Source organism: Hipposideros armiger, unplaced genomic scaffold (genome assembly GCF_001890085.2).
Source record: "Hipposideros armiger isolate ML-2016 unplaced genomic scaffold, ASM189008v1 scaffold_469, whole genome shotgun sequence".
NCBI lineage: Eukaryota > Metazoa > Chordata > Mammalia > Chiroptera > Hipposideridae > Hipposideros > Hipposideros armiger.
The window spans coordinates 263,439-290,740 of NW_017731819.1; the positions used below are offsets into that span (position 1 = coordinate 263,439).

The window sequence follows — 27,302 nt, forward strand, 5'->3', positions numbered from 1 at the left end:
GCTGCTTCTAAGTCTGTGTGGAGCTGTCTTTTAACAAAGGCTTTTTTTTTTTTTTTTTAAACAAGTAAACCGTTCTTTGTTTCTGTTGTGTTGCTGCTGTCCTTGTCATTGTTTACTTTGCTTGTCCAAACTACAAACCTTAGGCGTAATCTAAAAAAACAAAAATCCCACCATCCTGGCAGGTCCCGGAATCCCTTCCCTCTGGTTAACCACTTGATTTTTTCCGAGTGTGATCACAGACGGCATCGTAGCCACACTCGGCCCTGCCAAAGGCAAGAGCAGATCCCACATGGACCGAGAGCCTGGCCTTTTTCTAAAGACACCTTGTTGGGCTCTGGGGACTTTTCTGTGTTGGGTGCGGCTTTCATCCTCTCTGCGCCTCCTCCTCCATCTCTGCGGTCCCCTCCCAGGGGGCTCATTCCATTCCAACCAGATTGAGACTGGGAAGCGCCGTCTTCGAGCCGTATCAGCATGCAGGGCTGGAAGGAACTTGCATGAGGAAGCTCTTGAGTGTAATACCCCATTCTTTCAGGTCTGTCGCTGGCCGGGTTGGAGAAGCTGCCTGAGTTCCCCGTGCCTTTTGAAAGGGTAGCACTTACAGATAAGAATATGGAAGGAGCAGTTGTATGGAGAAGAAGGCAGAGATTTCTCTGGGAAGCCCAAGAATTCTAAACTGGGACCAGGGAGGCAGAGTCCAAAGGGACTTGAGATTGGTAGAAGCCAGAATTTCATACCATGTGCGTCCAGCGGTGGGTCACGGGCTGCAGGAGGCAGGGGGCTCCCTGGCACTATCTGAGCAAGAACGGGACAAGCTCCTCTTAGAGATAAGGGTGGGAGATGACCTAGAAGACACTTCTACTCTGTAAGTGTTGACATTTCGGTGGGTGTTAACTCCCAGGCGAGGAAGGTTAGGACATGCTGTTTACCAGCCAAGAAAGGGAGTCAGTGAAATGTGGGTGTTCCCTGAAAACAGAAATAGCAGGTGGCCCACCAAGATGGCAGTGAGGGCAGTGAGAGGGACATGGAGATGGTGGTTCAAGGCACTGGATGACCACACGTGTCTGTATGGGTTCCTAGCATGCTGCCCAAACTGGGACCTTGTCCCAGGGGTGGAAGTGGGTACAGCCTCCTAAATTGGTGTGTAGGCTCCAGGTTGGACCAGGCCAGGCATTGCCCGGGGCTCAGCTTGGGGTAAGGCCATGGGTATCGGGAAGAGGGGCCAGAATTGAAAGAGAGAGTAAAACGTTCAAATCCATGGAAACCCATGGACCCAGGAAAGAGAATCCGGGCGGACTTCTACACTTGCCCACACAGGAGAAACCCAAGGGGCTACTGTCTGAGAGGGCGATCCATGCCAAGACGTAGCCGCTATCCGGCCAGTGCAGACAGGCGTTGTGTCACCCAGCTGGTGGTCTTTCCCACAGTGTTGTATCTGGTTGGGACTTCTTTCCCAGGCTCATATGTCCTCACCCATGATGCCGTGGATGCCCTTGATGCAGTGCAGATGTGGCTTTCCTGCCTGGCACACACAGCCCATCTGGTACCAGGCTCTACCTGTGTGCATCCCTACTGAGGCTGCTTGCTGCCGTCTGGTGCCCAGTGCAGGCCACTGTGGTGGGAAGAGGTGGACAATAGCCAGCTGTGTTTTCTTAAATAGGCCATTAACTTCTATTTTGGCCTGAGTCGGGGGCAAGGCGAGGTCTGCCTGATATGTGGGCAGCTCCCAGCTTCCTGCTTTGGTATAATTGTCCATGGTTAAGGCCTAATTCCAGACATACTTCTTGGGCCCTCCCCTGTGACGTTCAGGGGCGTGTGGTCAGAAAGCCCAGACTGATTCCTGTCCTTATTTAGCTGCCGCCAGCCACCGTCATGCAGAGGTGACTTTTGGGCCCTCTTGACCTGAGGTCTGCTCTGGTCCCCTGTCAGGGTGAGCCATCAAGAGCTGGCTGGGTCGTTGAGCAGGCAGCTGTGTGCCCTGGCCTCTCTGCTTCTTGGGAGACTGGCTGAAATCCCTCTCCCTCTCCCTGCTCTGGAGCATTGCTTCCCTATCAGTCAGTTGAGGGCGGATGGGGTCCTTCCTGGCCGTGATGCTGAACTGCTCAGGCTGGGTCACTTCTAAGGGAAAAGGCTATCTCTCTGGCAGGAGGTAGTGGCTGCCCATTTCCGGAACACGCTGGCTCACAACAGGAATATTAGCTATTGATTGCCGGCCCTGCCCCTCGCTCATCTTGCAGGCGGCCACTCTGATATTAGAAGGGAAGTAGAGATGGTATCGAGGGTTTTATCTGCTGCCAACAATTGCACCTCTCCCCCTGCTTGGCCGCAGCCTGGGTGGGCAGGTCTGCAACAGGAGGATCTTTGCACTGAGGAGCCAGCGGGGTTGGCTGATCCAGCTGTGGCCAGACCCTGTCCCAAAGTGGCCAGCCCAGGGTTCAGGTCAGGACTCCACCCCCAGTTGGTGCTGAAGTTAGAAGCCAGCGGGGTCTTCAGGGTGGGTGGGAGGGAACAGCTGTCTACCCCTGACTCTGGCCCCTCAGGAAGCAACACAGGGGACTCCCTTCCTCAGGCCTCTGACTGCCTGCCTGTAAGGCTGCCCCTGGGGTCAGAATGTCTGGCCTTCCATGCATTAGGTCCTGTCTGCTCTTTCTTACTCGGTATTCGGGTTTCTGAAGTGGACAGTGCCTGTCTCGTCCTGTGACATGAGGTGTATCTATCTGGTAGCAGCAGGTTGAGAGCTGACAGGGAGGTGGTTTGGGACCAGACCTGACCACACTCACTATTGGAGAATATTATGGGGTTCTCGGGGTCACAGTAAAACGTAGCAAGGACTTTCTAATTCTTTGTGCTCCTTGTGAAAAAACTGCCTCAAGTTTGGCATCCCCAACACCTGGCATGTACTAGGGCTTCAGGAAACATTTGAACTGAGTTTATTTGTATTGCTCACGTTGCCGGGAGTGGGGCCTAGCCAGCCCCAAAGCTCTAGATCTGGCAATTCTGACCAGGCTTGGAGGGTCTGGGGTGGGTTTGGAGTGGGGCGGGAAACAGAGAACTAAAGCCTGAGGATGCTTGTCTAGTCTCTTACGTGTTCACAAACTTGCTGAGTGACCTTGGGCAAGTTGTTGCCCATCTCTGGGCCCACTGTGCTCACCAATAGGTGAAGACTGGTGAACCAGATGGCCTCTGAGGGCCCTTCCAAGTTGGATTTTCTGCGTTGGATGCAGATGGATTTTACATAATCAAGCAGTGGCATTTTTTTTCACGCAGCTTAAGTAAGTTGGGCTGCATATCTGGCAAACTCGGCTTGGTTTTGGCCAAGCCTACTGGCCTGGGTGGGTCCCCAGCTCTTTGGCCCTAAGGTGGTTCTAAGGGAGGCACCATCCAATGAGGATTTCTAAGTCCAGAACTGAGGAATTGCAGGAGGGCAGGGGTCACGGAGAAAGGCTCCTTGGGTACAAGCTGTTTCTGTTCTTGTTTTTGTTTTAAATTCCAATAATTGTTTTCAGTTATGTAGTGTTTTCAGACATGCAACTTACTTTCATTTTGATCACAGTGTTCCTGCAGAGGAGGCATGACTGATTGGGAAAGTGAGACTCAGAAAGGTGACCAGCCCAGAGGTATCAAGCCAGGGCTATCATGGGAGTCTAAACTCAGGCTTCCTGGCTCCCGATCCTGGTGTTCTTCCACAGCAGTCAGAAACCCCAAGCATAGACACAGGTCTGATTGTCTACAGGAAGAGGAGAGCCTGGAAAGCAAGAGGAAATAATGAAAGGAGAAAGAGAATCTCTAGCCATCTCCTCTCAAACGTAGCCGGTGTTTCCATTCAAATACCTGTGACTGTTTAGTGGTGGCTGCTTAGAACACTGTGTTGAGAATGATTGTGAAGCTGTGTCCACGCTGTTAACAGACACTGACCGGCCAGGTTTATCATGAACCTGGGCACATAAATGGTAGTACCTGTCCTGTGTATTTGCCATCCTCAATCTAGACCAGGCTTCTCAATTATAGATAGGGAATAGAGGCCCGCGGGCAGGTGCGACTGTGGTTCATGACAGTCATTGGCCGCCTCTGATGTGAAGGCACAGGGCTTGGCTCTAGGCCAAAACTGAATGAACTGTATAGTCTGCCCACACGAGCACCCAGCCTACCAGAGAGACTGACAACCTCATGCCTGGAAGCAGGAAGTGAGAGGCCTGCTTGCCCAGACAGGAGATTAGGAAGGGCTTCCTGGAGGCAACACAGCTCTGGCTGGGATGGTGTCGAGAATGAGGTGGGAGGCGAAGCTGGAGAGGTTGCCAGCAGTTGTTGATGGACCTTGTTGGGGAGTGCGGGCTCTGTTCGGGGGGCAGTGGGAAGCCACTAGAGTACCCTGGCTTGGATAATGACTTGGCCAGTACTGTGTTCCTCTGCAGCAGCTCCGTCGGCTCCGTGGAGGCAAGGACTTGGGTGCTGGCGTTGCAGAGACCCAGCAGAGGTCATAGGGCTGAAGACTGTGCCTTCTCTGGAAAAACAGCCCTGGGGGGACCCAGCTCCCTTTGCCCAGACCTCAGCCTGTCCTGCTCTGAACATCCCCAGATACTTTGCTGTGAGGGGACGCAGTAGGGGTTGACATGCCCCCTATTCCAATGAGTCCTCATTCCTGCCAGCTGAGCCCATCCACCTTGGAAAGAGGTCGAAGTCTGCCCCCAGAAAACCCTCCCGGTCGGTTACAGGCGAAGAGGAGAAGGAGCAAGTGATATGTATAGCCCCGGAGCTAGAGAAATGATGCAGAAAATGGAAGGGGGAGAGACGCACGCACGACCTAGGACCTCTCCTGTTGAGATTATAGGGAACTCTCCTCACCTCCCGCAGAAGGCGCTGGGTTTTCTTTGGGAGAGAAGCAGCCTCAGGGGGGCTCTGATGACTGCTGGAAATATCTAAGTCCTGCCATGTAGAAGACAGTGCACCCTGCCTCTGTGAGGCTTTAGCCCTTATAGCTCAGATCCTTGAGAGAAAAGAAGAGGGAGGTCAACTTGACTCTTTGTAGAAGAGACTCAATTTAACAAACACTGAAGTAGTGAGCTCCTTGGCACTGGTGGTAACCAAGTAGAGACTAGATGCCCAGCAGAGAGCCTTGGGTACTGTGAGCCTCGGGACGGGGTGCTATGTTTCCAGGGAGGGTCAAAGACCAGTAAACAAGAACATGTTAGTGGCAGCAGCTTGGGCAGTTCCCACGAGCTGGGCCGAATACTGTCTTATTTCCTGCCTTCCTCTCCGGCGGGAAGCGAGCAGCAGCAGCTGAGAGAGCTGACACTCCTCCTGCCAGAAAGCCATTGCAACAGGAAAGACTTCTCTGTGCTGACCAGGGCAAGTCTGGGACTCGAGAAGCTTGGGAAGGATTAAACCACCTTGTTTTTGTAGTTTTTAAAGCCTGCTACTAGGGAGGATTTGATGATTGGGGACCTGGATCCCCATCTGACAGATGGTAAGTTTAAGGCTGGACCGTAAACCATGTGGGACCTGGCCAGGCTGGTTGATTATCCCTTAGCCCTGGGTCAGGGGTGGTCTGTTAAGGGCACAGTGACCTCCCAGTCACCCAGCCCTGGTGAGCACTATAGAGACTAAGGAGGCAGCCAAGGACCTCAGGGAGTGATTCCCTGGAGGGGCCAGTGCCATGGAGGCAGGCAAAAGGAGCAGCCAGCCTGGCCTGGGGGCCATCTGGAAAGCTGCCCCCAGGGGCTGACATTTGAGCTGAGGCCTGAGCAGGAGGCATTTGCCAGTGTGGGGAGGGGGAGCAGGGTGCCGGGAGAGGGGTGCGAGAGGGCAAGTTTGGGATGGCAGGAGGCCTGGGTGGCTGGGCCAAGGTGTGTTGGGGAGGGGCAGGGGTAGGTTCTGGTGAGCCATGAATTAGACACACAAAGGACTTCAACTTGAAGACAAAGGGGAGCTGTGGAGGGTTCTAAGAAGGGGAGTGACATGGTCCCAGGGAAGGGTCCACAGCAGGCTGGCCAGTGGAAGGTGTGGCGTCTGGGCTGTGGTCCCTTCGGCAGGTGACCAGGGCCTGAGCGGGGGTGGTGACTGGGTGCACTGGCCGGTGCTTCCCTGCCAGAGTCTGGTGACCCCTCGCTGGATGTTGGAGCTGGGTAGGAAGCAGAGCCTGGGAGGCCCAGGGTTCTGGCCGACATTGGACCATTGCCGGTTAGGTCTTTGAGGTGGGGGCTGTGGTGGTTAGAGGCTTGAGTTTAAGCTGCATGTTGGCCCCCTCATATGGTCCTGTGGCCGCCCAGCCTAGCTCTCCCTGGCAGCCCCAGCCAATGCTCTCAGGCCCCAAAGTGGAACTGTCTTGACCCCCTCTTGGAGCTGCTGGTGCAACACTGTCCAAATTAGAAAAGGCACCCATCCCCCCAGCTGTGATTTCATTGACCCTGTAGGGCAGTCCTGAGAACTAATAGCATTCTCATCGTATGGATGAGGAAACTGATGTTCAGATTGGCCAGAGTTGCTCAGGGAAGATAGGCCTGGACAGCACTGTGGGATCCAGAGCTTCTTAGGGAACCCCCCTGTCTGTTGGGGAGCAAGTCCCCCCTTTCTGGGCCCCACTCTCTGACTCTAGCCCCTCGCCCTGTTTGCTTCCCTGTGGCCGGAGGGCATCTGATAGATGGGCTGCATGTGGCCTGTATGTGTGAGGGGTGAACAGAGGTGCTGTGTAAGGAGTGGTTGGGGACTGAAGAACCCTCCTTCTCACCACCCCTTGCCCTGCGGTCTGCCTCCAGACTGACAGAAGGCAGGGTCACCCCTGCTGAGAAGGATTAGAGAGGAGGGGGCACCTCAACTGCTGTTCCCTCCCAGCCCCCACCTGTTCCAAGCTGACTAGGCACCGTGGTGGCGGCAGCCCCCTCCCCTGGTTCCTGTGCTGAAGCCAGCTGCAGGCTTTAAGCCTGAAGACCCCTGCCCTGGGAGTTCGGCGCAGTGGTTTGAGTCAAGCCCTGCTGCCAAACTGCTGTGTGTCCTTAGGGAGCCATCCTCTCCTCCTAGTTTGCTCATCTGTCCAGTGAGGGGTGCTTCAAAGTGCTTTATAGACCCCTGGACACTCTGAAGCACTGTGTTCTTGCCTGGTCCTGTCCCCACACCACTGGACCTCCCCTAACAATCGCCTGGCCTATGTAGAAAGGCCAGGATAGGAGACTGGGAAAAAAATCCTTTTTTTCTTGCCAACACCACCTCCACAAAGGTCAGGCTGTGCTCCTGCCCCGCCCGGCAGCCAGCTTGGTGCCTAATGTCTGCCCAAGCGACCAGATGACCGGCACCGGGCTCCTAGCAACAGTGGACAAAAGGTTACTCCTGACGTGCCAGGCTTCCTCGGCCCCCTCGCCCTCAATCCTAAAAAGGAAAAAAAAAAAAAAAGTTGCAGCCTTGACTGGCATGTGTGCCTCTGTGCACGCGTATAGGCATGTTTGTGTCTGCACACTCGAGCCACCTCTCCCCACCTCCTACAAAAACGTGAACTCCACATGTCGCGTCGTAACTCTCACTGATGAAATGGAAAGTTGAACATAAATCAATGTCTGCCGCCCTGTTAGCTATGCATCAGCAGTCAGTGCCTGGGAGATTTGCTCGGTAACAAAGCACCCAGCGGCTCCACGCGCCTCGGCTGCCCCCTAACGCAGAGCCAGCCCCACACCAAGGAGCCCAGCGGGAGCTGCAGCCAGCTCCTGGCCACCTGCCTCTGTCTACCCTCCTCTCCAAAAACTCCCCTTCCCCCATGTTTCTGTTCCCTTTTGGGTCAGATGAAGGGAGCATCTTTAGAAAGACCCTTGGACTTGGGAGGCCTGGGCTGTTCTTGCTGCTGCTCCTTGCGCCCCGGAGACCCCAGCAGCCAGCCCTTCTCTCTGGGCTTCTTCTCCTGAACTATAAGCTGACTCCGGATCTCTGACTTTTATGGATCTGATACTCAAGGATAGGTGTCAGCAGCTGCCTTTCCCTCTCGTTTATTAACAGCTTGGGCTGGTTTATCCTTTTCCCCTTTGGACCTGGGTTCTTACTTTGGTTTCTCTTAGAATTGAATTCTTTCCCTGTGCCTGAGAGCTTCTGTGCTGTGGGTTATCAGTGTTCCCTGTACCGTGGCCACGTCTGATCCCCCACAGATCTTCCTGCCTTTTGGAGGGGCGGTGCAGGAAGCCCCCTTTGTTTTTGTTTTGTCTCTTCATAGTTGGCTAAGGGGGGTAGACCCTTCTCTGCTTCTGCCCCCACCTTTATTCTCTGAAATTCATGCTGAGGTTTTTCTCCTTTAAAAAAAAAAAAGGTCAAATTCCTCAGCCCTTGTAGCAGAAGAGGTTGAGGAAGAAAATTCCAAAGGAACCCTGTAATAACACACCTTGCATTATGTGGATCAGCATAGACCCCCTGAATAAGGTCACACCACCCTGAAAGGAAACTGCCCTTCAGGGAGTCTGGGCTGGGCCCGGGGCCAAGGTGCTGCACTGGGGGCCAGTGGGGTATTCTTGCATCTCGCTGAGTGCTAACTGTGAGGTGCTGTCCTGAGAGTTGGAGATTTAGCAGGGGACCCACAGTGTGGGTTCTGGGTTCGTGTCCTGTTTCTCCCTAAGTGAACGCCCCTTTCCTTTTCCCTGACAAGCTCCTCTGCCCTTCCAGCACGTCTGCATGGCCTCTTCTGTGGGCTGCAGAATTCTCCCTCCCCTTCTCGAAGGCTCTTCAATCTCAGGTCAGTTTTATTAAACAAGACCTTGACAAAGTCTTGCCCCATCCTTGCCTCAAGGTCAAAAAAGATATGCCCAAAGGGTAGATCTGATTAAGTGCCTCTTCTCAGATTAATTATAGTCCCTGATCCCAAGAAACATACCCTGGAGTTGTGGAAGAGGCCTAAGAGTTTGGAGTCTTGCAGCCTGTACTGAGGCATTGGTTTTAGTTGTCTGGGCCTCGGTCTTTCCATCTGTAAAAGGCAACAGCATGAGAAGGAGTGGACACAGGAGGTGCAGTGATAAGCAGAAGAAGCCTGTCCCCCTGGTCTCTGGGGGCATCAAGGACATTGGGGGTAGAAGAAATTAAGGGACCACTTGGAGGGCCAGACAACCACTGTGGAGTTCACTGAAGAGCACCAGGAGGGTCTGTGAGGGTCTCTCAGTAAGGGCCATGCTTTCAGCTAAGACTGGCTTAGGTTAGGACGTGCTACGTGTTGGTAGACAAGGGGACAGCTCTCTGGGAATTGGGTAGTAGGAAGGCTTAGTCAAAGAAAGGTGGTTCCTGAGAGATTTCCTGAGGCAGGGAAGACCCGAGGCACAGCCTGATGTATCAGCAGCGTCCGTTTGGTGAGGGCCAGTGCTGTCGTGTCTCAGTCCTGCAGCTCTGTGTGAGGAGGCAGGGCAGCCCATTTTACAGGTGAGGTCAGTGAGGTTCACAGGGGACCACAGCCATGCTCCTGGCCCATGAATCCGGGGCTCTTCCAGCAGCACCCACTGCACAGGGGCGGGTGTCCCTCGTGTTTCCTCTGAGGAGCACCAGGTTTCATGGCCTGCTGTCCAGGTGACCATGGGCAGGCTTCCGAAACCGGTTTCTCCCCAGAGGCCTGGTTCTTTTCCTCACCCCATCCTGTTGCTTCTCTTTAGCTAAGAAAGGAAAACGAGATCGTAGGCCATTCCCCCAGCTTCTCAGAGAGGAAGACGCATGAGAATCCACCCAGCCATCCGGAGCCGCAGAACTAAAGTGGAAAATCTTGGCCAACTTCCCTGTTCCCTCCTCAGCCCTCTTCTGTTCAGTGGATGATCGGGGTTGAATGTTGGCCTTCTGCATTTGTGGCTGCCAGAGCCCTGCATCCCTGCCTCCTAACTGGATACGATGAATCTTTACTTTTTGGAATTGCCTGTCGAGGCACGAAGGGACAGGCAGGAAGGCTGTGTGTGCCTGTGTCTGGAGAGCGTAAAGTAGAGCAGGAATTCTCTGGGTGGACGAGGCATTGCCTTTTTAGTATATGCCTCACCTTCACTGTGCTGTCGTGATTAACAGTGGAGGTGGAGCGCTGGCAAGAGGTGCTGCGGGGGCTGGTGGGCAGGAGCGGAACTACCCATTTTCAGAGCAGAAAGCAATCTTTACTGCAGGAAGAGGATTTGGTTCTCTTGGCAAGGTAGGAGTCTTCCCCATGTGTTCCGAGGGAGTGGCATGGTTCTGGACCCTGGGTCCACCTCTACCTCCCCACTTACCTGCTCAACAGGTCTCTGCTGCAACGAGCAGAGGGGGAAGAAGAGGTATGCCATCTGAATCCTGGCCAGAAACCCACGTGGCTGGAACGGACGTTGGAACCCCTTACCTGGTCCTTTGATCCCCAGCTCCTTTGCTAACATTAAAGAGGGTTGATTGATTGGGGCTGCAGTAGGGGAACAGGTTGGATGGAAGGAAGCCACTCAGATAAGAATCTAACAGGTTTCCTCAGTCTGTGTGTTTTCAGCAAGAGATGGGAATTAACACACCAGACAGCTATGAACTCAGTGTTTTCCAGTGACCGAAGTTGAATGCCCTTGCTCCTTGGCCTGGAGGTCCCAGCCCCAGGGTCACCATCTTGTGTGTAAAGTCCTCCAGCACTGTGCCCACGCCTACCTCTGCCACATAGATGCCAGTCTCTCAACCCAGAAGTTCCTTCCATTTCTTCTCTACCCAGAGGACGCCTCTTCATCCTGCCCAAATGTGATTGTTTTGTAAATCACTGCCCCCTCGCTCCCTAGAGCACCTGTTATCTGCCCCTGTTGGAGTGCTGCTGTGGTAATAATACCCTGGTCTCTCCAGCCAGCCTGGGACCCTTTGGGTCAGAGTACTGCTTATTTGTGTGTCTCTAGCACGTGGTGCATACTGAGCCCAGAGTGCCAGGACTCAGTGGCTGGATGCACTGCCAGATGGACGTGGGTTCTGCCCATACATTCTGGGTATTAATGCTTTTTCCTGTGTCCCTGAAAAGAGTGCCCAGTTGTATGGACACAGGCGCATACAAAGAAATCTCCCGCAGGGAGACCTGAAAAGTTTAGCACCTGGAGGCGAAGTCATCTCTTTTGTCCCCTACCCCATCCCAACCACAGCCATTCAAGGTAGATCCCTTTGCTGAGATGACCTTAGAGAATTCCTCTGTGAATTCACGGCACAGGAGAGGGTCAAACTATGAACCAGCCATGAGATCTCAGGACTAGAATTAGCCCCCAGAATGTTTTGTGCTGGCGAGCGAGGGAAGAGCTTGTTGCCCAGCACTGTGGCAGGGATGAAATTGGGGAGAACCATCAGTAAGGAGAAGGAGATGCTCTGGGACTGGTTGGCTGGACGTCAGTGCTGGTTTTTGTGTTCTAATGATGAAACATCATTTTTTTCCAAGACCGATGGGCTCAGAGATTGGCCACATGACAGTGGTGGGAGGACCAGAACTCCAGTTTGCTGACCCCTGGTCTGGCACTCATGCTGTTTGTCCTCAATGGGATAAATCTTGGCTTTGAGAAATACTATCATGATGTCATTGGACTTCAGTCTTTTCTTTTATAAATTGGGGTTAATTTTTGCTTCATTTATTTTATGAGAGAGATGAGGTTAAAAATCAGAAAAGAGATGTAGTTTTGTTTTTCCTTAAGAATTTAAGAAGACTTGAATATTTTCCATCTTGAAAACCATTACCTAGTTCAAGGGTCAGCAACCTTTTTCTGTGAAGGGCCAAATAGTAAATATTTTAGGCTTGTGGGCATCTGGTCTCTGTCACAACTACTCAAATTTGCCATTATATCATGAAACCAGCTGTGGATGGTACGTGAATGAGTGTGGCTGTGTTCCAATAAAACTTTATTTACAAAAACAGATGGCAGGACAGATTTGGCCCCCAGCCATAGTTTGCCAGCTCCCACTCTAGCTCCACATGATGGCCATGCTCTTGGGGACCTTGTGCTGCAGCTGCCCCCAGCCTCCACTCTGGGTATGCAGTGTGCATTGCCGGGGACCGAGACTAGACCTGGGACGAGTGAGCCCACATCCTAGGGCTGTCTTCCCCTCTGTGCACAGGGCTGGGGGAAGAAGCAAGGAGCACCATGTGGAAGAGCTCCAAGTTAGGTCTTGAACACTGCCTGTACTTTCATTTGCCATGTTTCCTCCTTTTGTTTGGAAAACCATCGCCTGCTGATTCTGCGTCTGTCTCCGTGGGGCAAGCATGCCTCATGACTCTTGAGCAAAACACTCCCTGAGCGCCTCCTGCAGGTGTCTTAGTGGCCCACCCTGGGAAGCTAGACTCACAAGCATGCAGACCTCTGGCTCTCACTGGCTGCCCAGCACTGTCCCATCTCAGAGAGGTGTGGGGAGAGGAGTCAGCCGGGGCCTTTGCTCAGTTGGAAATCAATGAGTCTTGCTGATCTTTGCTCAGAATGAACCTCAGTGTCTGCGAGGATTCCTGACATTGCACAGAGTGACCCCAAGGGGGAGGTGTGTATAGTCCTGCGCCCTCTTAACTGGTGACTTCTCCACCATCCCAGGAAGATGGACCACTTGTCACATTTCTCCCTGGTAAAACGCATTCCGCTGGTCCAGTGCCCATGAAGGATCACGATTGTTGTGGGTTCATCTCCTAGGCAGTCAGGGGCCCCCTGACTGTGAGCTCTCTGGAGGCTGGGCTAAAGCCCTTGGTAGTTGCTCCACCGTTGGGTGTGGTCCATCCCAGCCCCTGGGGACCTGTTGTACGTGTGCCAGGTTTGCGTTGGGTGGGCATGAAGATAGCTCAGGCTCCCTCTACCCTCGAGTTGGTAATCTCAGCTCCAGTTCTGGCCTATACCCCCCACATACACACACACAAAGAAGCCTTGTCCCCCAAAGGGACAGATAGAAGCAGGATAGAAAGGCAACTATCCAAGCCACTGCTGAGTCGTTCCCATGGGTGGAAATGAGGAAATAACTTTTCCTCCCATGAGCTGCATGTTAAAGGGAGGGGGGAGTTGCAAGCTTTCCCTCCCTCATCCCACCAGGTGGTCAGCTTCCCGCTCCAGGGAAGCTGTGGGTGGAGGCAGGCCGTGTTGATGGATTTGGGGTGTCAGCAGCACACAGGCACACCTTGGCCCTCTCCCCAGAATGGGTTTACAGCATTTTCCGTCAGCATTCGTGTCCAAGGAGCAAATTAGATTGTCTGTCGTATGCCTTTTACCATGTCTATAATTAATGTAATTTTATATTCACTCAATTAAGTGACACGCCCAACAGGCAGATTACAGGGGCCACCAGTAATGCAAGTCGTCCATCTCCCGCTGCCAGTTAATAAAACCCACCTCTTCAGCCTTGCCAGACCAGTGGCCAGTGTCCTAAGGAGTCGGGAGAGCCAGGGACATATGGAGTGGTTTTGTCTTATAGCAGCATGAAACTTCCAAGTCCCCTTTCCCCACAAGCCTTCAGCAAGACAAAAGGCAAATTTGGCCTAGAGGGCAAGGAGGCTGCCTCCTGTTTGAGCAGCACTGGGCAGTTCACAAAGTCCTCTCACAGCTTTCCTGTAGAAAAAGTATCAACCTGGACTCCTTGTCCACCATGTAGATGAACAGCCCAAGGCACAGGCTTACGAGGTGTGATCAAACAATACAGTGAATGTTTAAATTAAAAAAATTTCATTACAGTAAAAGACATATTGCTATTAATCCCCCTCAAAATACCCTCCTCACTTCAAACACTTATCCCATCATTCTTGCCACTTTCTGAAGCAGTTCTGGAAGTCCTCTTTTGTGAGTGGCTTTAGTTGTGCTGTCGTGGTTGCCTCGATGTCCTGAATCATTTTGACTTAGGCGAAGAGCCAGAAGTCGCAAAGTGCCAGATCTGGTGAATAAGGTAGATGAGGACACACCTTAATGTTTGTTTGGGTTTTTTTTAAGATTTTCTTGGGGAATTGGGGAGGGGAACAGACAAGTTGCTGTCCTTTTGTTCTTCAGTCTGTTGTGGAGGACGTCGTTTCACTGGCTCATGTTGGTCTTGTGATCATTGCTCTCTTCCCAGGTGAGGCAGATCGGTTGCCGGCCACTGGGTGGCCACTCACGGCAGCTCACGCTGGCTGCTGGCCGCTCATGGTAGCTCACGGCAGCCCACTGCAGCAGGGGCTGCAGCCTACGCCGTCACCGGTGACCCAGCTCCAGGTCGAGCTGTTGTTCACCATCTTAGCTGTAGGGGGTGCAGTGTCACTAGCCCATGTGGGATCCAAACTGGCGGCCCTGCTGCTTAGAGCTTGCGCTCCCAAGCCAACTCTTAACCAATGAGCCACTCAGCTGGCCCCCTTAATGTTTTTATTTGACAGAAATTGCTGTATACCAGAAGCGATGTGTGACATGGAGCAGTATCATGATGGAGTATGATTTATGGCACACTTTAAAACACACCTTCCTCAACCGTAGCTCATACCCGACTGACTATACCAAACAAGTTGAAACTTGTCGCCACTGTTACTAAGTTTCTACGTGCTGCTTCCCATGTTGAAGACCCCTACCCTTTCCATTGGATGGCACTCAGCAGCAGCATTCACCATATTTTGTTATCACAATGGAAAGGCTCCGTGTCACATATTGCTTCTGGTACAGCAATTTCTGTCAAATAAAAACATTATGGTGTGTTCTCATCCACCTTATTCACCGGATCTGGCACCATGCGACTTCTGGCTCTTCCCCAAAGTCAAAGTGACCATGAAAGGTAAATGTTTTGAATCGATTCAGGACATCGAGGCATACACAACAGCACAACTAAAGATACTCACAAAAGAGGATTTTCACAACTGCTTCAGAAAGTGGCAAGAACAATGGGATAAGTGTGTTGGAAATGAAGGGGAGTATTTTGAGGGGGATTAATGGAAATGTCTTTTGCTGTAATAAATTTTTTAAATTTAAACATTCACTGTAATTTTTGGTCACACCTCATACAAGGCAGGATTCCCACCTTAAGTGGTTTGGATTTTGAGGCCAGTGTTCACCACTGACCACCGCCTGCTCTTTCCCAGGCTCACCTCTGCACCCCAAAGCCTGGAATGAGATCTGATTTCTGTTTCTCTGTGAGTCCATGATTTCTAGGCAGGTGAGGGCAGCTTTGGGGAGTGTGGGGTAGTATTTGGTGGCGGAGCAGTGAGTTTTACAAATACTAAAGTTAGCACATAGCATTTATTACTTTTCTCCTTCTAAAAAAAAATGTGTGTTTTTTTTAATTTGATTTTTAATTTTAAGGAACTGTCCTCCCTTCCCCACCCCCACCCCACCCCCAGGGGTTAGTCTTCAGCTCAGAGGGCCAACTTGGTCATCCTGTTGATAGTAACTTTTTTTTCTGATTCCTTGAACCCAAAGGTGTTAGATGTGCCCACCTATGGCATGTTGACCTTGGCTGTGGAATTCACCTACTGGCCGAGCCTCACTGCCCTTGAGGAGCCCACGAGGCACCTACAAATAAGGCAGAATGTTCTAAGAGGACACCCCACGTTTGGAGAGCTCCTGAGTGGGTAGCAGGACAGGCTTTGTGAAGGAGGGTGTGTGGGCTTTCAGCAGGCTGAGGAGAACTTACCCAGAAGAGCAAGTCCAGTTCCTGCTTTCCCTATAAATGGGCAGTGAATGGCTACTGGAGCGTGAGGCATGGGGACCATGGAAGACTGGGTACCCTCTGTGTACCTGCCACTGTCAGCTGTACCACCCTCCTGCAATATTTGTAGAAAGTCCCCCGTTTTCCTTATGAGGAAACTGGACTCACAGCATGTTCTAGAGGAGCTGGGGCTGGATGCCAGGTCTGCGGACTGGCGACGCCTTCCCCATCGTGTTGCAAGCCCATCTCGCGAGGATGGCTTCAGGTGAAATAGAGGGACTTGACCGGGAGGCATAGGTGGGTCCTGCTGAGGGCTCTGAAATGCTTTTTCACAGAGGGCTCAGATCTGTTGTGCTGTGGGAATGCTCTGTTCCCCGCCACATCAGTTCCGGCAGACCTCTTCACTAAACTTAGTGTAACGGCCCAGCGTTTGCCTCAGTCACACCCGTCGCAGCGGCTTCTAGATGTAACACTACCCAAGGCTGAAATTACAGGAAAAAGCATAAAAAGGAAGTGTGGGAATTATGTATCTCCTCCGGTCAGAGATCTTGGGAATGCCTGAGACAGAATGGCAAATCCATTAACAGGGTCTGGGGCAGAGTGAAAGCCCAGACAGGAAGTGGGCATGTTTCCTGCTTCCTTTTTTCAGATTCAGTAGAGAGATTTTTCCGAATTGGATTCTTCCCCAGGCACAGGTCTCCCTGCTGTAACCTCAGGGAGAGTGCGTTACAATGGAAAGAGTTCTGACCTGTCAGGACACCCCAGTTCCTCTCTGCTCCTTGTGCTCTGCTTGTGGGCTTGTAGAATGGTGGACCGGTTAGGACCCCAGGGGCTCTAGAATCAGACTTTGAGGCCTGGCTCCACCACTTAGAGCCATGCAATCCTGGACGAGTGGCTTCACCTTTCTGAGCCTCAGCTCTTTAGCTCTAAAATGGAGCGACTGAGCGCCCTTATTATGAGGAGTTGGGGATTACATGAACTAACGCAGGTCAAGGCTACATTCCCCATGTGGAATATGTGGCTCTGTTGTTATTACTATTGTTGTCCCCATTTCACTGATGAGAGAACAGAAGTGCAGTCAGTGGCAGTCAGGATTTGAATCTACTTCTTTCCAAACCCTATTTCATGCTAAGATGGATGGGAATGTGATGTCATGAAGATAACTGGTAGGCAATATGGCTCAGCCAGCAACTGGTTCTCGGTAGCCTTAAACATCACATCACTGTATTGGGCTTCTCTTTTCTCCCGTATCAATGAAGGACATTGGAAGACAGGATGGCAGGATCTGTCAGGACTACCCAACAAACAGGTGAATGACAGGCAGGTGTGGTTCTTCCTAAGCTTCTAGTAAGGACCCCGAACCCTAGTCTAGCCTGATATTCTGTGCGCCTTAATTGTCTGCCCATCTCCATCTCCCCTGTGACATGCTGGGAGGGTTCATTAGGCTGCACCTGGGACAGAAAGCCTCCCAGGCTTGTGGGGGAGATGGTCTCAATGGAGCTGGACCCAGAGGCCTGTCCTGGCCAAGCAGGCTTCTACACACACCTATTTTGGGTTCCTCAAAAGCTTTCAGCAAGTAGAAACCAGGAAGGCCCCATGGGGGCGCTTTCCTGTGTGGGAAAGCCCATCAGTATTCTCAGCATTAAGACTCTCTCCTTCTCTCACCTTCCACCTCAGTCCTCTTCACTTGCCTGCCAAATCTTTTAAGAGTTTAGGGAAAAGAGAAGCCTGCATCCCAAGAAAAATAAAAATCTTCAAACAAGATCCCTTTTTTTTTTGGTCTGCCTCTTACGTAGCCTTTTGCTCAAGTGGGTAACAAACTGAAAGACTATAAAAGCTGTTTTCTCTAAACCTGCTTGTCAGTCTCTTGTTGAGAGGGCGGGATGGGAAGAAGACCCCGTTTCTGTAGCAGTTTCCTCCAACATGGGAATGTGCCCCTGAGAATGTGCCAAGCGTGCAGGGTCCGTTCCTCTGCTGTTGTGTACAGTCTTAGGGACAGAGTGCTCCAGGCTGAGTGGACGTGGCAGAGACACAGAGACAGAGCCTTGGGTGAATGTGGGTGACCCTGTTGGGAAATGGTAGGCTTCTGGCTTCACGGGAAAGTGCTGGGGGCCGTGCTGGGAGGTACAGAAGCAGAGCCTGGTCAGCACCTGACGGCCGGTGGGAGAAGAGCTGTGTGCCCTGGGGAGGTGAATGCTAAACTTTACCATCAGCTGTGTGGAGATTGTGGTGGGATTTTCTCTCTGGGTGACCAGCTGGTCAGGACCAGGATTCCCTTGTCTTCAGTGTTCTGAACCTAGCTCCAAGTCCGAGTGGAGACTTCTGAGCTGCTGTCCCCTCTCCAGACTTTAACAGCCCACTCCCCACAGGCCAGAAAAGTTGCCAGGGCTGGGGTCTTCCTGGCATGCTCCTGATCCTTACTACTCATGAGGCATTTGTCTTGAGGCAGCTGCGTTGAGGCAGATGTGTGCCACATCCACTCATTCAGGGACCAAAGCCAACGGGAGCCTCTGATGGAGACGCAGAGGTGAAACACACACACCAGCCCTGCCCTCCGAACCTCAGGGGACCCAATAGACAGCTGGGAAAGGTGGCAGAGCCGTGCAGACTCGGGTTCGAGCATTGGCCTCCAGTGAGGACTGCTGTCGATGGAGGCCCCCTGTTGGTGTCAGACACTTTGGGGTGCTTTCTTTATGTTTTCTATCATGAAATCATGAAGTCAACCACTACTAACCTCCCCTAGCTAATGGTGCACAGGTGTGAGGGATCTGCCCAAACCCACACTGCACTCCCCGAGGAAGCATTGGATGTTACCAGGGAGGGCGATGAAGGATTGGGAGGGAGGAAGTGCTTCCGTCCTGCCAGGAGCTGAGGAACCCACAGAAGACCTTTTGCCCCCTCTTGGCAACTGGACCTCACCCTTGAACCCTCCTCCTCTATTCTTTTTATTTTTCCTTTTTGGGGGGTTGGCTTCGAATTATCTTGTTTTGTTTACATTGCACCCAAGTTTCATGGCACAAAAGACTTGCAGGTGCAAGTATGTCCCGCCTTCATTAACTTCCCCTCCCTTTTTAATTTATGTGATTTCAATTTTCCTTCCCTGTACTGTTAATTAGGGGACCCTCTAATCAGTGCCATTATCACAGTGGTATTCATGTTTAGGAAAGCCGCTAAACAAATGCTTGCAAAATTGCTAAATGGCTAATTAATGTCTGTTAATTAAGAAAATTGCTCATGGTAACAAACCATGCCGTTGCTGGCAGCCGCTAGAAAGACACACACTTGTTGAAATTAGTAGCGTGGCAGGTAGGGGAACATCTGCTCCTCGGAGCTTTCCGGAAGTGAGCAGCCCCTCGCTTGCCCATGAAACTCTAGGCCTGGCCTCAGTGGCGCCCCCGGGTTCCTGTAAGGGCCCCTCCGTCTTTCTCTGCTCAGCACTTCTCTGGGTCCTCTCGCCCACCAGCTCTCGCCCATCCTGCTGCCCCCTCCCCAGCTCTGGGCTGTGCTTCCTTCATGAGCAGGCCTGGAGGCTGGGCAGCCTGGCTCTGAGGGAGAACACTAAAGAAGGAAACCCAACCTGCGCCTCATAGACTCTCTCTCCCTCTCTTTTTTAATGTAACCACACCCATTTCCCATGCATGTTTCGAATTTTTCTCAGAGGCAACTTCCAAGGGTAATGACACAGCCATGACTGAAGAAGAGTGAATTAGGTCGTACGTATCACCAGCACCAGAGTCCAGCTTCCCGGGCAGACAGGAAAGCGCTTCCAAGATGGGCTTTTCATGCTTTTTAACTATGACCTGCAGTAGGAAGTACATTTGACATTGTGACCCAGTCAACACAGACACGTATACATGAATACATGTATATTCTGTGTATACATTTATACATGAAATAGAGGTTAATGAAAAATATTTACCTTCGAACACACAGAGCTCCCCCAATATTTTCTATTCTGTTTTGTTGTTGTTGTTGTTCTGTTCCAGGTTTTTAAAAAACAATGGTTGCAACCCACTAAAATGATTTCACCACCCACTAATGGGTTGCAACCCACAGTTCAACCAGCCCCATGGTTTAAGTGAATTCACCTGCCCGTTCTCTTCTGCGGGGAGTTGAGGTCAGCATTGCCTGGGCTTCAGGAGTCAGCTTGGAACCATGGGTGGCTCACCACCGACTGGAGTGGAAAGCACGACCCCAGCAGTCAGGGGCCTGCAGGGTCACCCTCCCCCACTCTGCATATACTCGCTCCCGCTCTGGGCTACAGGGCTTCAGATGGGCCTTGGACCCATCAGGCTTCTCTTCCTGGCTCTACCATTTACCATTGTGTGGCTGTGGCCAAGTCGCCTGGTCTTTTGCAACTCAGTTTCCTCATTGCTAAAAACAGGAATGAGAAACCACACCTCAGGGGCCATTTTCAAGTGGAGGTGAATTAATGCACTGAGAGGGTGCTCAGTAACCATCTCTTCCCCTCATTTCCCCATGTGTTCACTCTCTGGCACCACCCTGCTCCGCCCCTTCTGTCTGTCCTCTCATCCATCAGCAGACTGCTCTCTAGGTACCCATGGCCTGTCTCTGTCCCCCCAGCCTGAGAGCTCCTTGAAGGCAGGGCCTCTTCCACGCGTTGCAGAGTGGTTCAGTTTCCATGCGTCACTGTGCTCTCTGAGCCCATCTCAACCAACGTATTTAACATGGCAAACTCTGCTCCGTCACCAGCCGGTGCCCAGGCCCCTGCTCCTGCGAGTTTTGACAAAGGAGCTCGATTTGATTTTTCATTCCTGTAAATCCCCATGAAGGTGTTTATGAGCTTCTCTCCCTCCCGCTCGCCATTTTCCGCCGATGAGCCGACGACCTAGGCAGCAGCAGCAACTCGCATCTCCCCGCCAACCAGAGCCCGCCGCCCGCCGCCCGCACGCCCGCCGCCCGCCCTTCGTTTTGGTTTAATTTTTGTTCTTTTAAGCTTCTGCGCTTCTCCATGTGCTGTGATCTATAACCTGCCTCTACTGTCTGGCCTCACAGGGTCCTCCGGGGTCACAGCCCTCGCCGCACGCACAGCCTCCACCCCACAATCCCAGCAGCATGATGGGACCCCACAGTCAGGTAACGCGGCACTTGGCTTGCCCGCCCGCCGGGGGGCACGGGGCACCAGGAGGACAGAGCCAGCAGAGGAAAAACAAAAATCAAAACGTGCTCTCACCATTGCTTTCGAGTCTTGAATGACAAATGAAGTGTTTTTGAAAAAAAAAATACATATTTCTAAAGAGAATCTTCATTCCTTGGATATCACACCCAGCTTGGATATAAAACCAGAAGAAAAGAAAAAAGATATTTCTGTGACCTTGTTAGCGGCCTTTGCGTTTTTGTTTTTTCCTCTCTCACTTTTGGTTTGGTTTTTTGAGTTTGGTTAACCATCCATTTGTAGTGGAAGCTGCATCCCTAGCCTTTTCTTTGTGCATTCGCGCTGCTGAGAAAGCTTTCCTGCCCATTCCCTGCGTTAAGTTAGGGAGCCCGCTGTCCCCTTACCGTTTTCATTGTGTTTCCCCCCCTCGAATCCTTGCTCCCCTTCCCCACTCCCTTTATCAGTGGTTTCTGTGTGTGTGTGCGCGTGTGTGTGCGCGTCCAGCTTTGTCTGCACACCCTGGAAATTTTATGTATAGGTCCCTTTTCTGATTCTTCGATTTGCCCTTCCTGAGAGCAGATGTTTCCCTCCTTTGCACCCCCATCGATGTCCCTGCCTTTCCGCATCCTGTGCAGAGTCTCAGCTGCTGCCCCCATCACCCAAAGTCGATCTCCACGAGGAGATGCAGAGCCAGAGTCTCATGTGTTGTGGCATCTGTCGTTCCCTCTGCCCAAAGGAAGTTTCGCCCGGAGGGAAAAGGCCACTGGGAGAAAGAGAGTTTAACAGATCACTAGTTGTTACCAAACTGGACTTTGTGGAGTGCATTTGTGTTTGTCGCTGTGCAGGAGCACAGGCTGTCATTGAACTAATTCCCTGTACTTGCAGCCTTTTATGTCACCACGATACGCAGGCGGCCCCAGGCCCCCGATCAGAATGGGAAACCAGGTACTGTACCTTTTCATGTTCTCGCTCTCCTCGCTCGGCTACCCTTGACCCCAGTTGGACTTTGGCTCACATCAAAATGTGGGGAAAGGATTGGGAGGTGGAGGGACAAGCGGGTCCCCAGGAAGGGCCCTGTGTCCACTCTGTGCCCATGGTGCAGCCTCCTGCCAGCATTTCACCTGCCTGTCCTGTGAGGCATGGGGCAGCGGTTCTGGAGGCTGGAGGAGGGCAGCAGCAGAAGCTGCCAGGGTGGGAATGCAGGGTTTCAGCTATTCTAGAGAAGGTGGTAATACCCCTGCCCCTCCTTCTTGGAAAAGGGTCTTCCTCCTTAATGAAGTTAATTGACAACGTGCATTTTTTTCCTGGAAGCTTTTGAGAATTGCCAAGGCTGGTAAATAGAATCCTGCTATTAAGGGGAGAAATGGCCCGTAGGAATGCTTAGATCAGGAGCCTGGAGGCAGCGGAGCAGGACATTTGGGAGTTTTTCAGCAATGTCTGCCTTCTTCCCAGACCCAACTCAGAACAAGAAAGGATTTGTTCGTGTAATTAGAAAAGTGGTCTGCTTACGGGGGAGAGCTTTTCAGCCTGGGGTCGTGTGCCTTGTGCTGGCCCATTAGGGTCAGCAGTTCTAGGTGGTCTGAAGAATTGGCCCCCACCCTCCCTGGTCCAGCCCATCCAGGGGCAGGAGGGGAGCTGTTGAGATACGGATGAATATCCTCTTTTGAAGATAGACAGACTTAAACTTCAGGGAAATTTCTTTTTATGCCAAAATATTTTTTATACATATTTTGAATGACCTTGCAAAAGCCTTCCAAAAAATCCGACAGCACCACCAATTCATCTAGCCCTAATGCCTTTGGAGCTGGGAGTTCATTCATCAACTAAATTGGCGTTCTCTGTGATTTCTTCCATTCTCAAGGCTCTGCAAGAAAGGCCCTGAGTGAGACGATACAGGGACTGCAGGGAGAAGCTCATAGCCAGGGGCCCCCGATTTTGAAGTTAAATTGCCGATCGGGTTTCTATTTTCTTTTCCTCCCGAAAGTCCTTTGTTTCCTATTTTCTCTGACATGAAGGGGACAAATTTGGACACGAAGAATTAGAGACTCAGCTTTTTGAGCAAGGAGGGACCTGTGGATACATCACAGATGAGGAAACAGAAGGTCAGAGTAGAGGAGTGACTTCCCAAAGTCTCCCAGTAAGCTGGGCTCGAATCTGCCTCCAGCTCCCGGACCAGTGCTGTTTCTCTCCATCTCACCCATTCAGTTAGATTTCTTCGTTGTGAAAGTGCGGCCCCTGCCTTTGTTTTCAACCTGTCACCAGCTGGGTCACCTTTGCCTTCGTGCTCATGGGCCACCGCAGCGACTTTCCCCCCTGCCCATCCAGGGGCTCTCCTTGGCCTGAACTGGCCTCTGCCCCAGGGAGAGAACCAATACTTCCTTATCATAGTTGTGACCCTTCCTCCAGCAATTAAGGGACACTCGAGGAAGCATATATATTTCTGTTTATCAATTAGACGTAAGCAAGTACCCAGGAGAGCAAATGGAGACTAAATCACCACCTGCACCTCGCATTGCAAACCAGTCTTCCCAACTCCTGGCAGAAAGGGACACTGATTTTCCAGTTTCCTGTGAACTCAAGAAATTTTTGTCCTCCAAGGGGGATGTGTCTCTTTCACAGCTATTGCCCCTGGGAGTCTCTGGGAGAGAGCCTGAGTTGGGGCTGCCAATCAAACAGAAGCCTCTGTGCCACCTTCCTCTGGGGCAGGTGGAGGAAGCAGAGGCAGGAGGACTTGCTCAGGTTCACTTGACCTCCTGGATTAGGGTGATGAGAAGGGCACTCGGGGACAAGAAGCTGAGGGTCGTCGATTTGGCCTGGAAGTCTTGCAAGGCCAGCCTCCTACCTGCCATCCTGGCTGAGGTTTGGGGCCATGTAGGGAACATTGCTGTTTCGAGCAAGGGTGGCTGGGTTGGTGGTGAACCATGGGGTTCAGCCGGATTTAGGAGAGGAGAACTAGAATCCAGGGCTGTCAGGCAGCCCTTCCATCACATCCCAGCTGAGCCCCGACCAAGTGAGCATGCACGCGCTGCTGGGATTTGTCTGTTCCCTGGGTAGACCCTTCGGCACCTGCCCCACGGTGCTGTAGGAAAGGCGTTGGCCTGCTTGCAGGAGCCCGTGGGACAACCTCAGAGCACCTCTCTCCCCAGTGGGTCCCGAGATGTGTGCATGGCACATGCGTGCATTCCCACGGTGAACTACTTTTCTTCTTTCTGACATTTGAGGGCTTCAGCCTGCTCAGTGCAGGACACTTTGACCTTGGTCCTTGCATACCTTCCTTCCTTTGTGGAGGAGGCCCAGACTGCCCTGTCCCATCTCAGGGTCACCCCAGTGAGGGAAGTGACTCCCAGGCCCCCTCTGAGCCTCTGGACAGCCCAGCTCTGCTCCTGCATCCTGTGTCCTGCTTCCTGTCGTGCAGCACGCTTAGGGGGGCCCAAGGAGGAGCTTCCCGTAAGACCTGGTGGTCGACACGGGGCTACCTGGAAAGGGAGCGGTTGTCCAACCTCCACGGCTGCTCTGTCTGCCTCAACATCCTGAGATCCCCCATACCCAACAGCCTCAGACGCAGGCTTTCCTATGTCCTCCCAGAAGCTGGTAACCAGCCCAATCCCAGGTGGCACAAACCAGCCAAGTGGTTCTGAGTTTGGGCACTTGGAGACGAAGCCTGCTTCGTCTGGGAGAATGTGAGAGGTTGGAACAGGTAAAACCCAGGGGCTAAAGAGACGACCCTGAGCCCCCCAGCCAGGTGGAAATAGCAGGGCCAAATGCCACTTTGTGAACATCAAGTACTCCCCAGGCTTGTGTGGCCCCCTCACAAGCCTCCCCAACCCACACACACCCCATTCTAAAGCTAAACAGTGAGGACTTGTCCCTTCGCTTCCCACCACCTCGTTCTAAAACAAGTTGGGGGTTCACCGCTGGGCCCAAGGCAGACCAGCTCTCCACTCAGCCATGCCTGTAGCAGTGAGCGGGGTGGGGATGAGGGTCCCCATTAGAGGTGCCCGGCCTTAGAAACACTGGCACCTGCACATGGAAAAGGGCGACCCAAGGCTTTTCCTCTCAAAGGCAAAGGCCCATGCTTAGTCCTAAGGTACGGGGTTCTCAAAGCAAACTTGCGCCCCAGCTCTGCTGCTCTCTCCTCAGATGGCAGCTAAAATAACTTGTCCCGAGTAAATCACTTTTAATAGGTTTTCACAGCAGGTGCGCCAAGCGTTCACTCAGGAAACCTGTGGCACCCTGTCCTCTCCTTAATCGCAATCCTACCAGCATCTGCCACTTGCATAAGACTTTAGGTAGCAGATCCTCATTCAGCATCCTGCTCGCCCCTCTCCTACAGGTCCCCTCTTCACCCCTGCAGTGGGAAGGTGACATTTCATGTGAGGGAGTCGGGAGTCCCTCGTGCTCATCCTGGCCTTCCCAGAAGGTGCCTGGGGCAGGGGGGCTGAGCCTCTGGGCTTCATTTTCTCTTATCTCAACCTCAAAGACTGCCTCCTCCCCTATTCCCCTTTAAAAAGGACCTCCCATTGTGATAGGATTCTTAACTAGTGGGTCTCTCAGTCCTCACAGTGTGGAGGTGGGGATAAAATAAGTTACATCTCTATGAGGCAAAGGAAAGACAGGATTTGGCTTAAATCACAGTGGCTGGGTTTGGTGGTGAGAGGGAGGGGGCACTACTGCCTTTGAGGGGTGTGTGGCAGGCAGCGCAGCCAGAGCGTGACCAGGCTCTGGCAGGTACACAAACCCACAAAGACAGCAGGGTGGGGCGATGGTTCCTCCCCCACAGATGAAGCCCGGACCCACCCATGCCGCAGCTTTTGCTAATGCCAGCTCAAGCTGACTGCCACTCTCAGGGGACCTTCCCCCAGCTGGCAGGCGGCAGGAATGGTCTTGGGGAGGCCATGAGTGGCCCCACATGGTCAGGGAGCTGGGGCAGGCAGACGTGTCCCCCTCTGTTCCCCAGCTCCGGGGAGCAGCCGCTCAGCTGTTGTCTCACGTCTGTTTCAGCCTCCAGGAGGAGTTCCTGGGACACAGCCACTGCTGCCCAATTCCATGGATCCTACAAGACAACAAGGTAGAGAGGGCGGGGCGGGCTGCCTGGGCGTGGAGTCGGGAGGGGCGCCTTCTCCCTCTGCCGTCTGCCTCTGCCATTCATTCACAGCTCTCCTCTCATGCAGGGCACCCCAACATGGGAGGATCAATGCAGAGAATGAACCCTCCCCGAGGCATGGGACCCATGGGGCCCGGCCCACAGGTAACCAGCCGGCTGTCTGGCCATCCATCTCCCTGGCCATCTGTGTGCCCCCGCCTTCTTTCCTCTTTCCACAGTCTGTCAGTCTTTCCACATTGCTTAGCTTGCAGGGGTGAGAGGAAAGGGTGTGACCTGGTCCCCAGCTGCTCTCTCTGCCCAGAGCTGGGCCGACCCCACACACAGCCGGGAGCAGATCCCTCAGCAGGCAGAGTTGAGGGACCCCCAGGGCACCTGGGAGCCTCCTAGTTGACAAACACTTCCAGAGGAGGGGTGTGCTACGCTGTGGCAGGAATTTGGAAGGCGGAGGTGCCTGAACAGTGATGTGGGTCCTGCAGGAATCCCAAAGCCTCATCCCATCCTGGGGGGGTGGACTTGAACTGGCTCAAGGGTCACCGTTTGTTGTGACCCACAGGCGGGACACATGAGTGGTGATCCTAGCTCTGCTTGCAATTCATCGCTGGTCTGTCCTTGAACAAATCACCTTGACCTCTGTGGGCTCCAGCAGGCCTTCCTTTCCCTGCCTGTCTAACAGGGAGTGAGTTTATATCCATAGTTCTCTGTGATGCCACCTCAGGTGAGAGGAAGCCAGGCCGGCCAGGGCCCAGCCCTCTTGACACCAGAGCTTTTTGCCTGTTTCATATACCGGGGTCCTGCCTAAGATTTGTTTTTGGTTTTTTTTTAAGATTTTTATTAAAAAATATAGCTCACATATAACATTATATCAGTTTCAGGTGTACACCATAGTTGTTCAACACTTATAAACCTAAAGAAGTGATCCCCATAAGTCCAGCTTTAAGATTTGTTTTGACCAGAGGGCTCCATTGCAAAAAAAAAAAAAAAAAGGACCATTTAGAAACCTCTGGAAGAAATTATTCAAGTGCCCTGTCTACCTCTTTACAGTTACAACACAGTGGTTGCTCCTTGTGACCCCACTCCATACCCCTCAGGTACAGGATCCCACAGGACCATCGGGCAGGGGTATGACAGGCCATTCCTGTTCTAGAGCCTTCTCACACTTGGCTCCCACTCTCCTGAGTATTTGAATGTGGCTCTTTCCTGCAGGAGCCGTGACAGAGAGCCTGCTATGTTCTTCCCCACTTGGGAGCTCTCTGGAGTCTGACTACCTGAAAGAAGCTAGCAGTTTGGATAAGAAAAGGGAGTTTCACATAGTGAGAGTGGCAGGGTTTTGTTCCAGGGCGTTCCTTCCCTTTTCTGCCCCAGAAGCCTGCTTGTGCCTCCCAACTGTTTGTAGATGTTTGGATTCTCTAGGCCCCTCCCCAGGTCTCTGGTTCCCTGGGGGTGGAGTAGCGCCCCTGCTATCTCACACGCGGGTACCTCCCTTTTTTCAGGAGAGGCGGCTGTGTAAACCCCACAGCCCTCCACTCCGTCCTTACAGCACACCCAGCCCCTGCT

The 27,302-nt window shown here is 52.5% G+C and overlaps 1 protein-coding gene across 8 annotated transcripts in view; it reads left to right on the forward strand.

Annotated features, from left to right (window-relative positions):
- SSBP3 (single stranded DNA binding protein 3) overlaps positions 1-27,302 on the forward strand; it is a 158,745-nt gene that overhangs the window by 113,116 nt on the left and 18,327 nt on the right. For 4 of the 8 annotated variants that reach the window (XM_019666404.1, XM_019666405.1, XM_019666406.1 and 1 more), the window contains exons 6-9: positions 20,545-20,625; positions 21,530-21,589; positions 25,646-25,712; positions 25,816-25,892. In XM_019666404.1, coding sequence (XP_019521949.1) covers positions 20,545-20,625; positions 21,530-21,589; positions 25,646-25,712; positions 25,816-25,892 — 285 coding nt within the window. The remainder of the gene's footprint in view (positions 1-20,544; positions 20,626-21,529; positions 21,590-25,645; positions 25,713-25,815; positions 25,893-27,302) is intronic. The other 4 variants (XM_019666407.1, XM_019666408.1, XM_019666409.1 and 1 more) reach the window with 1 other exon arrangement.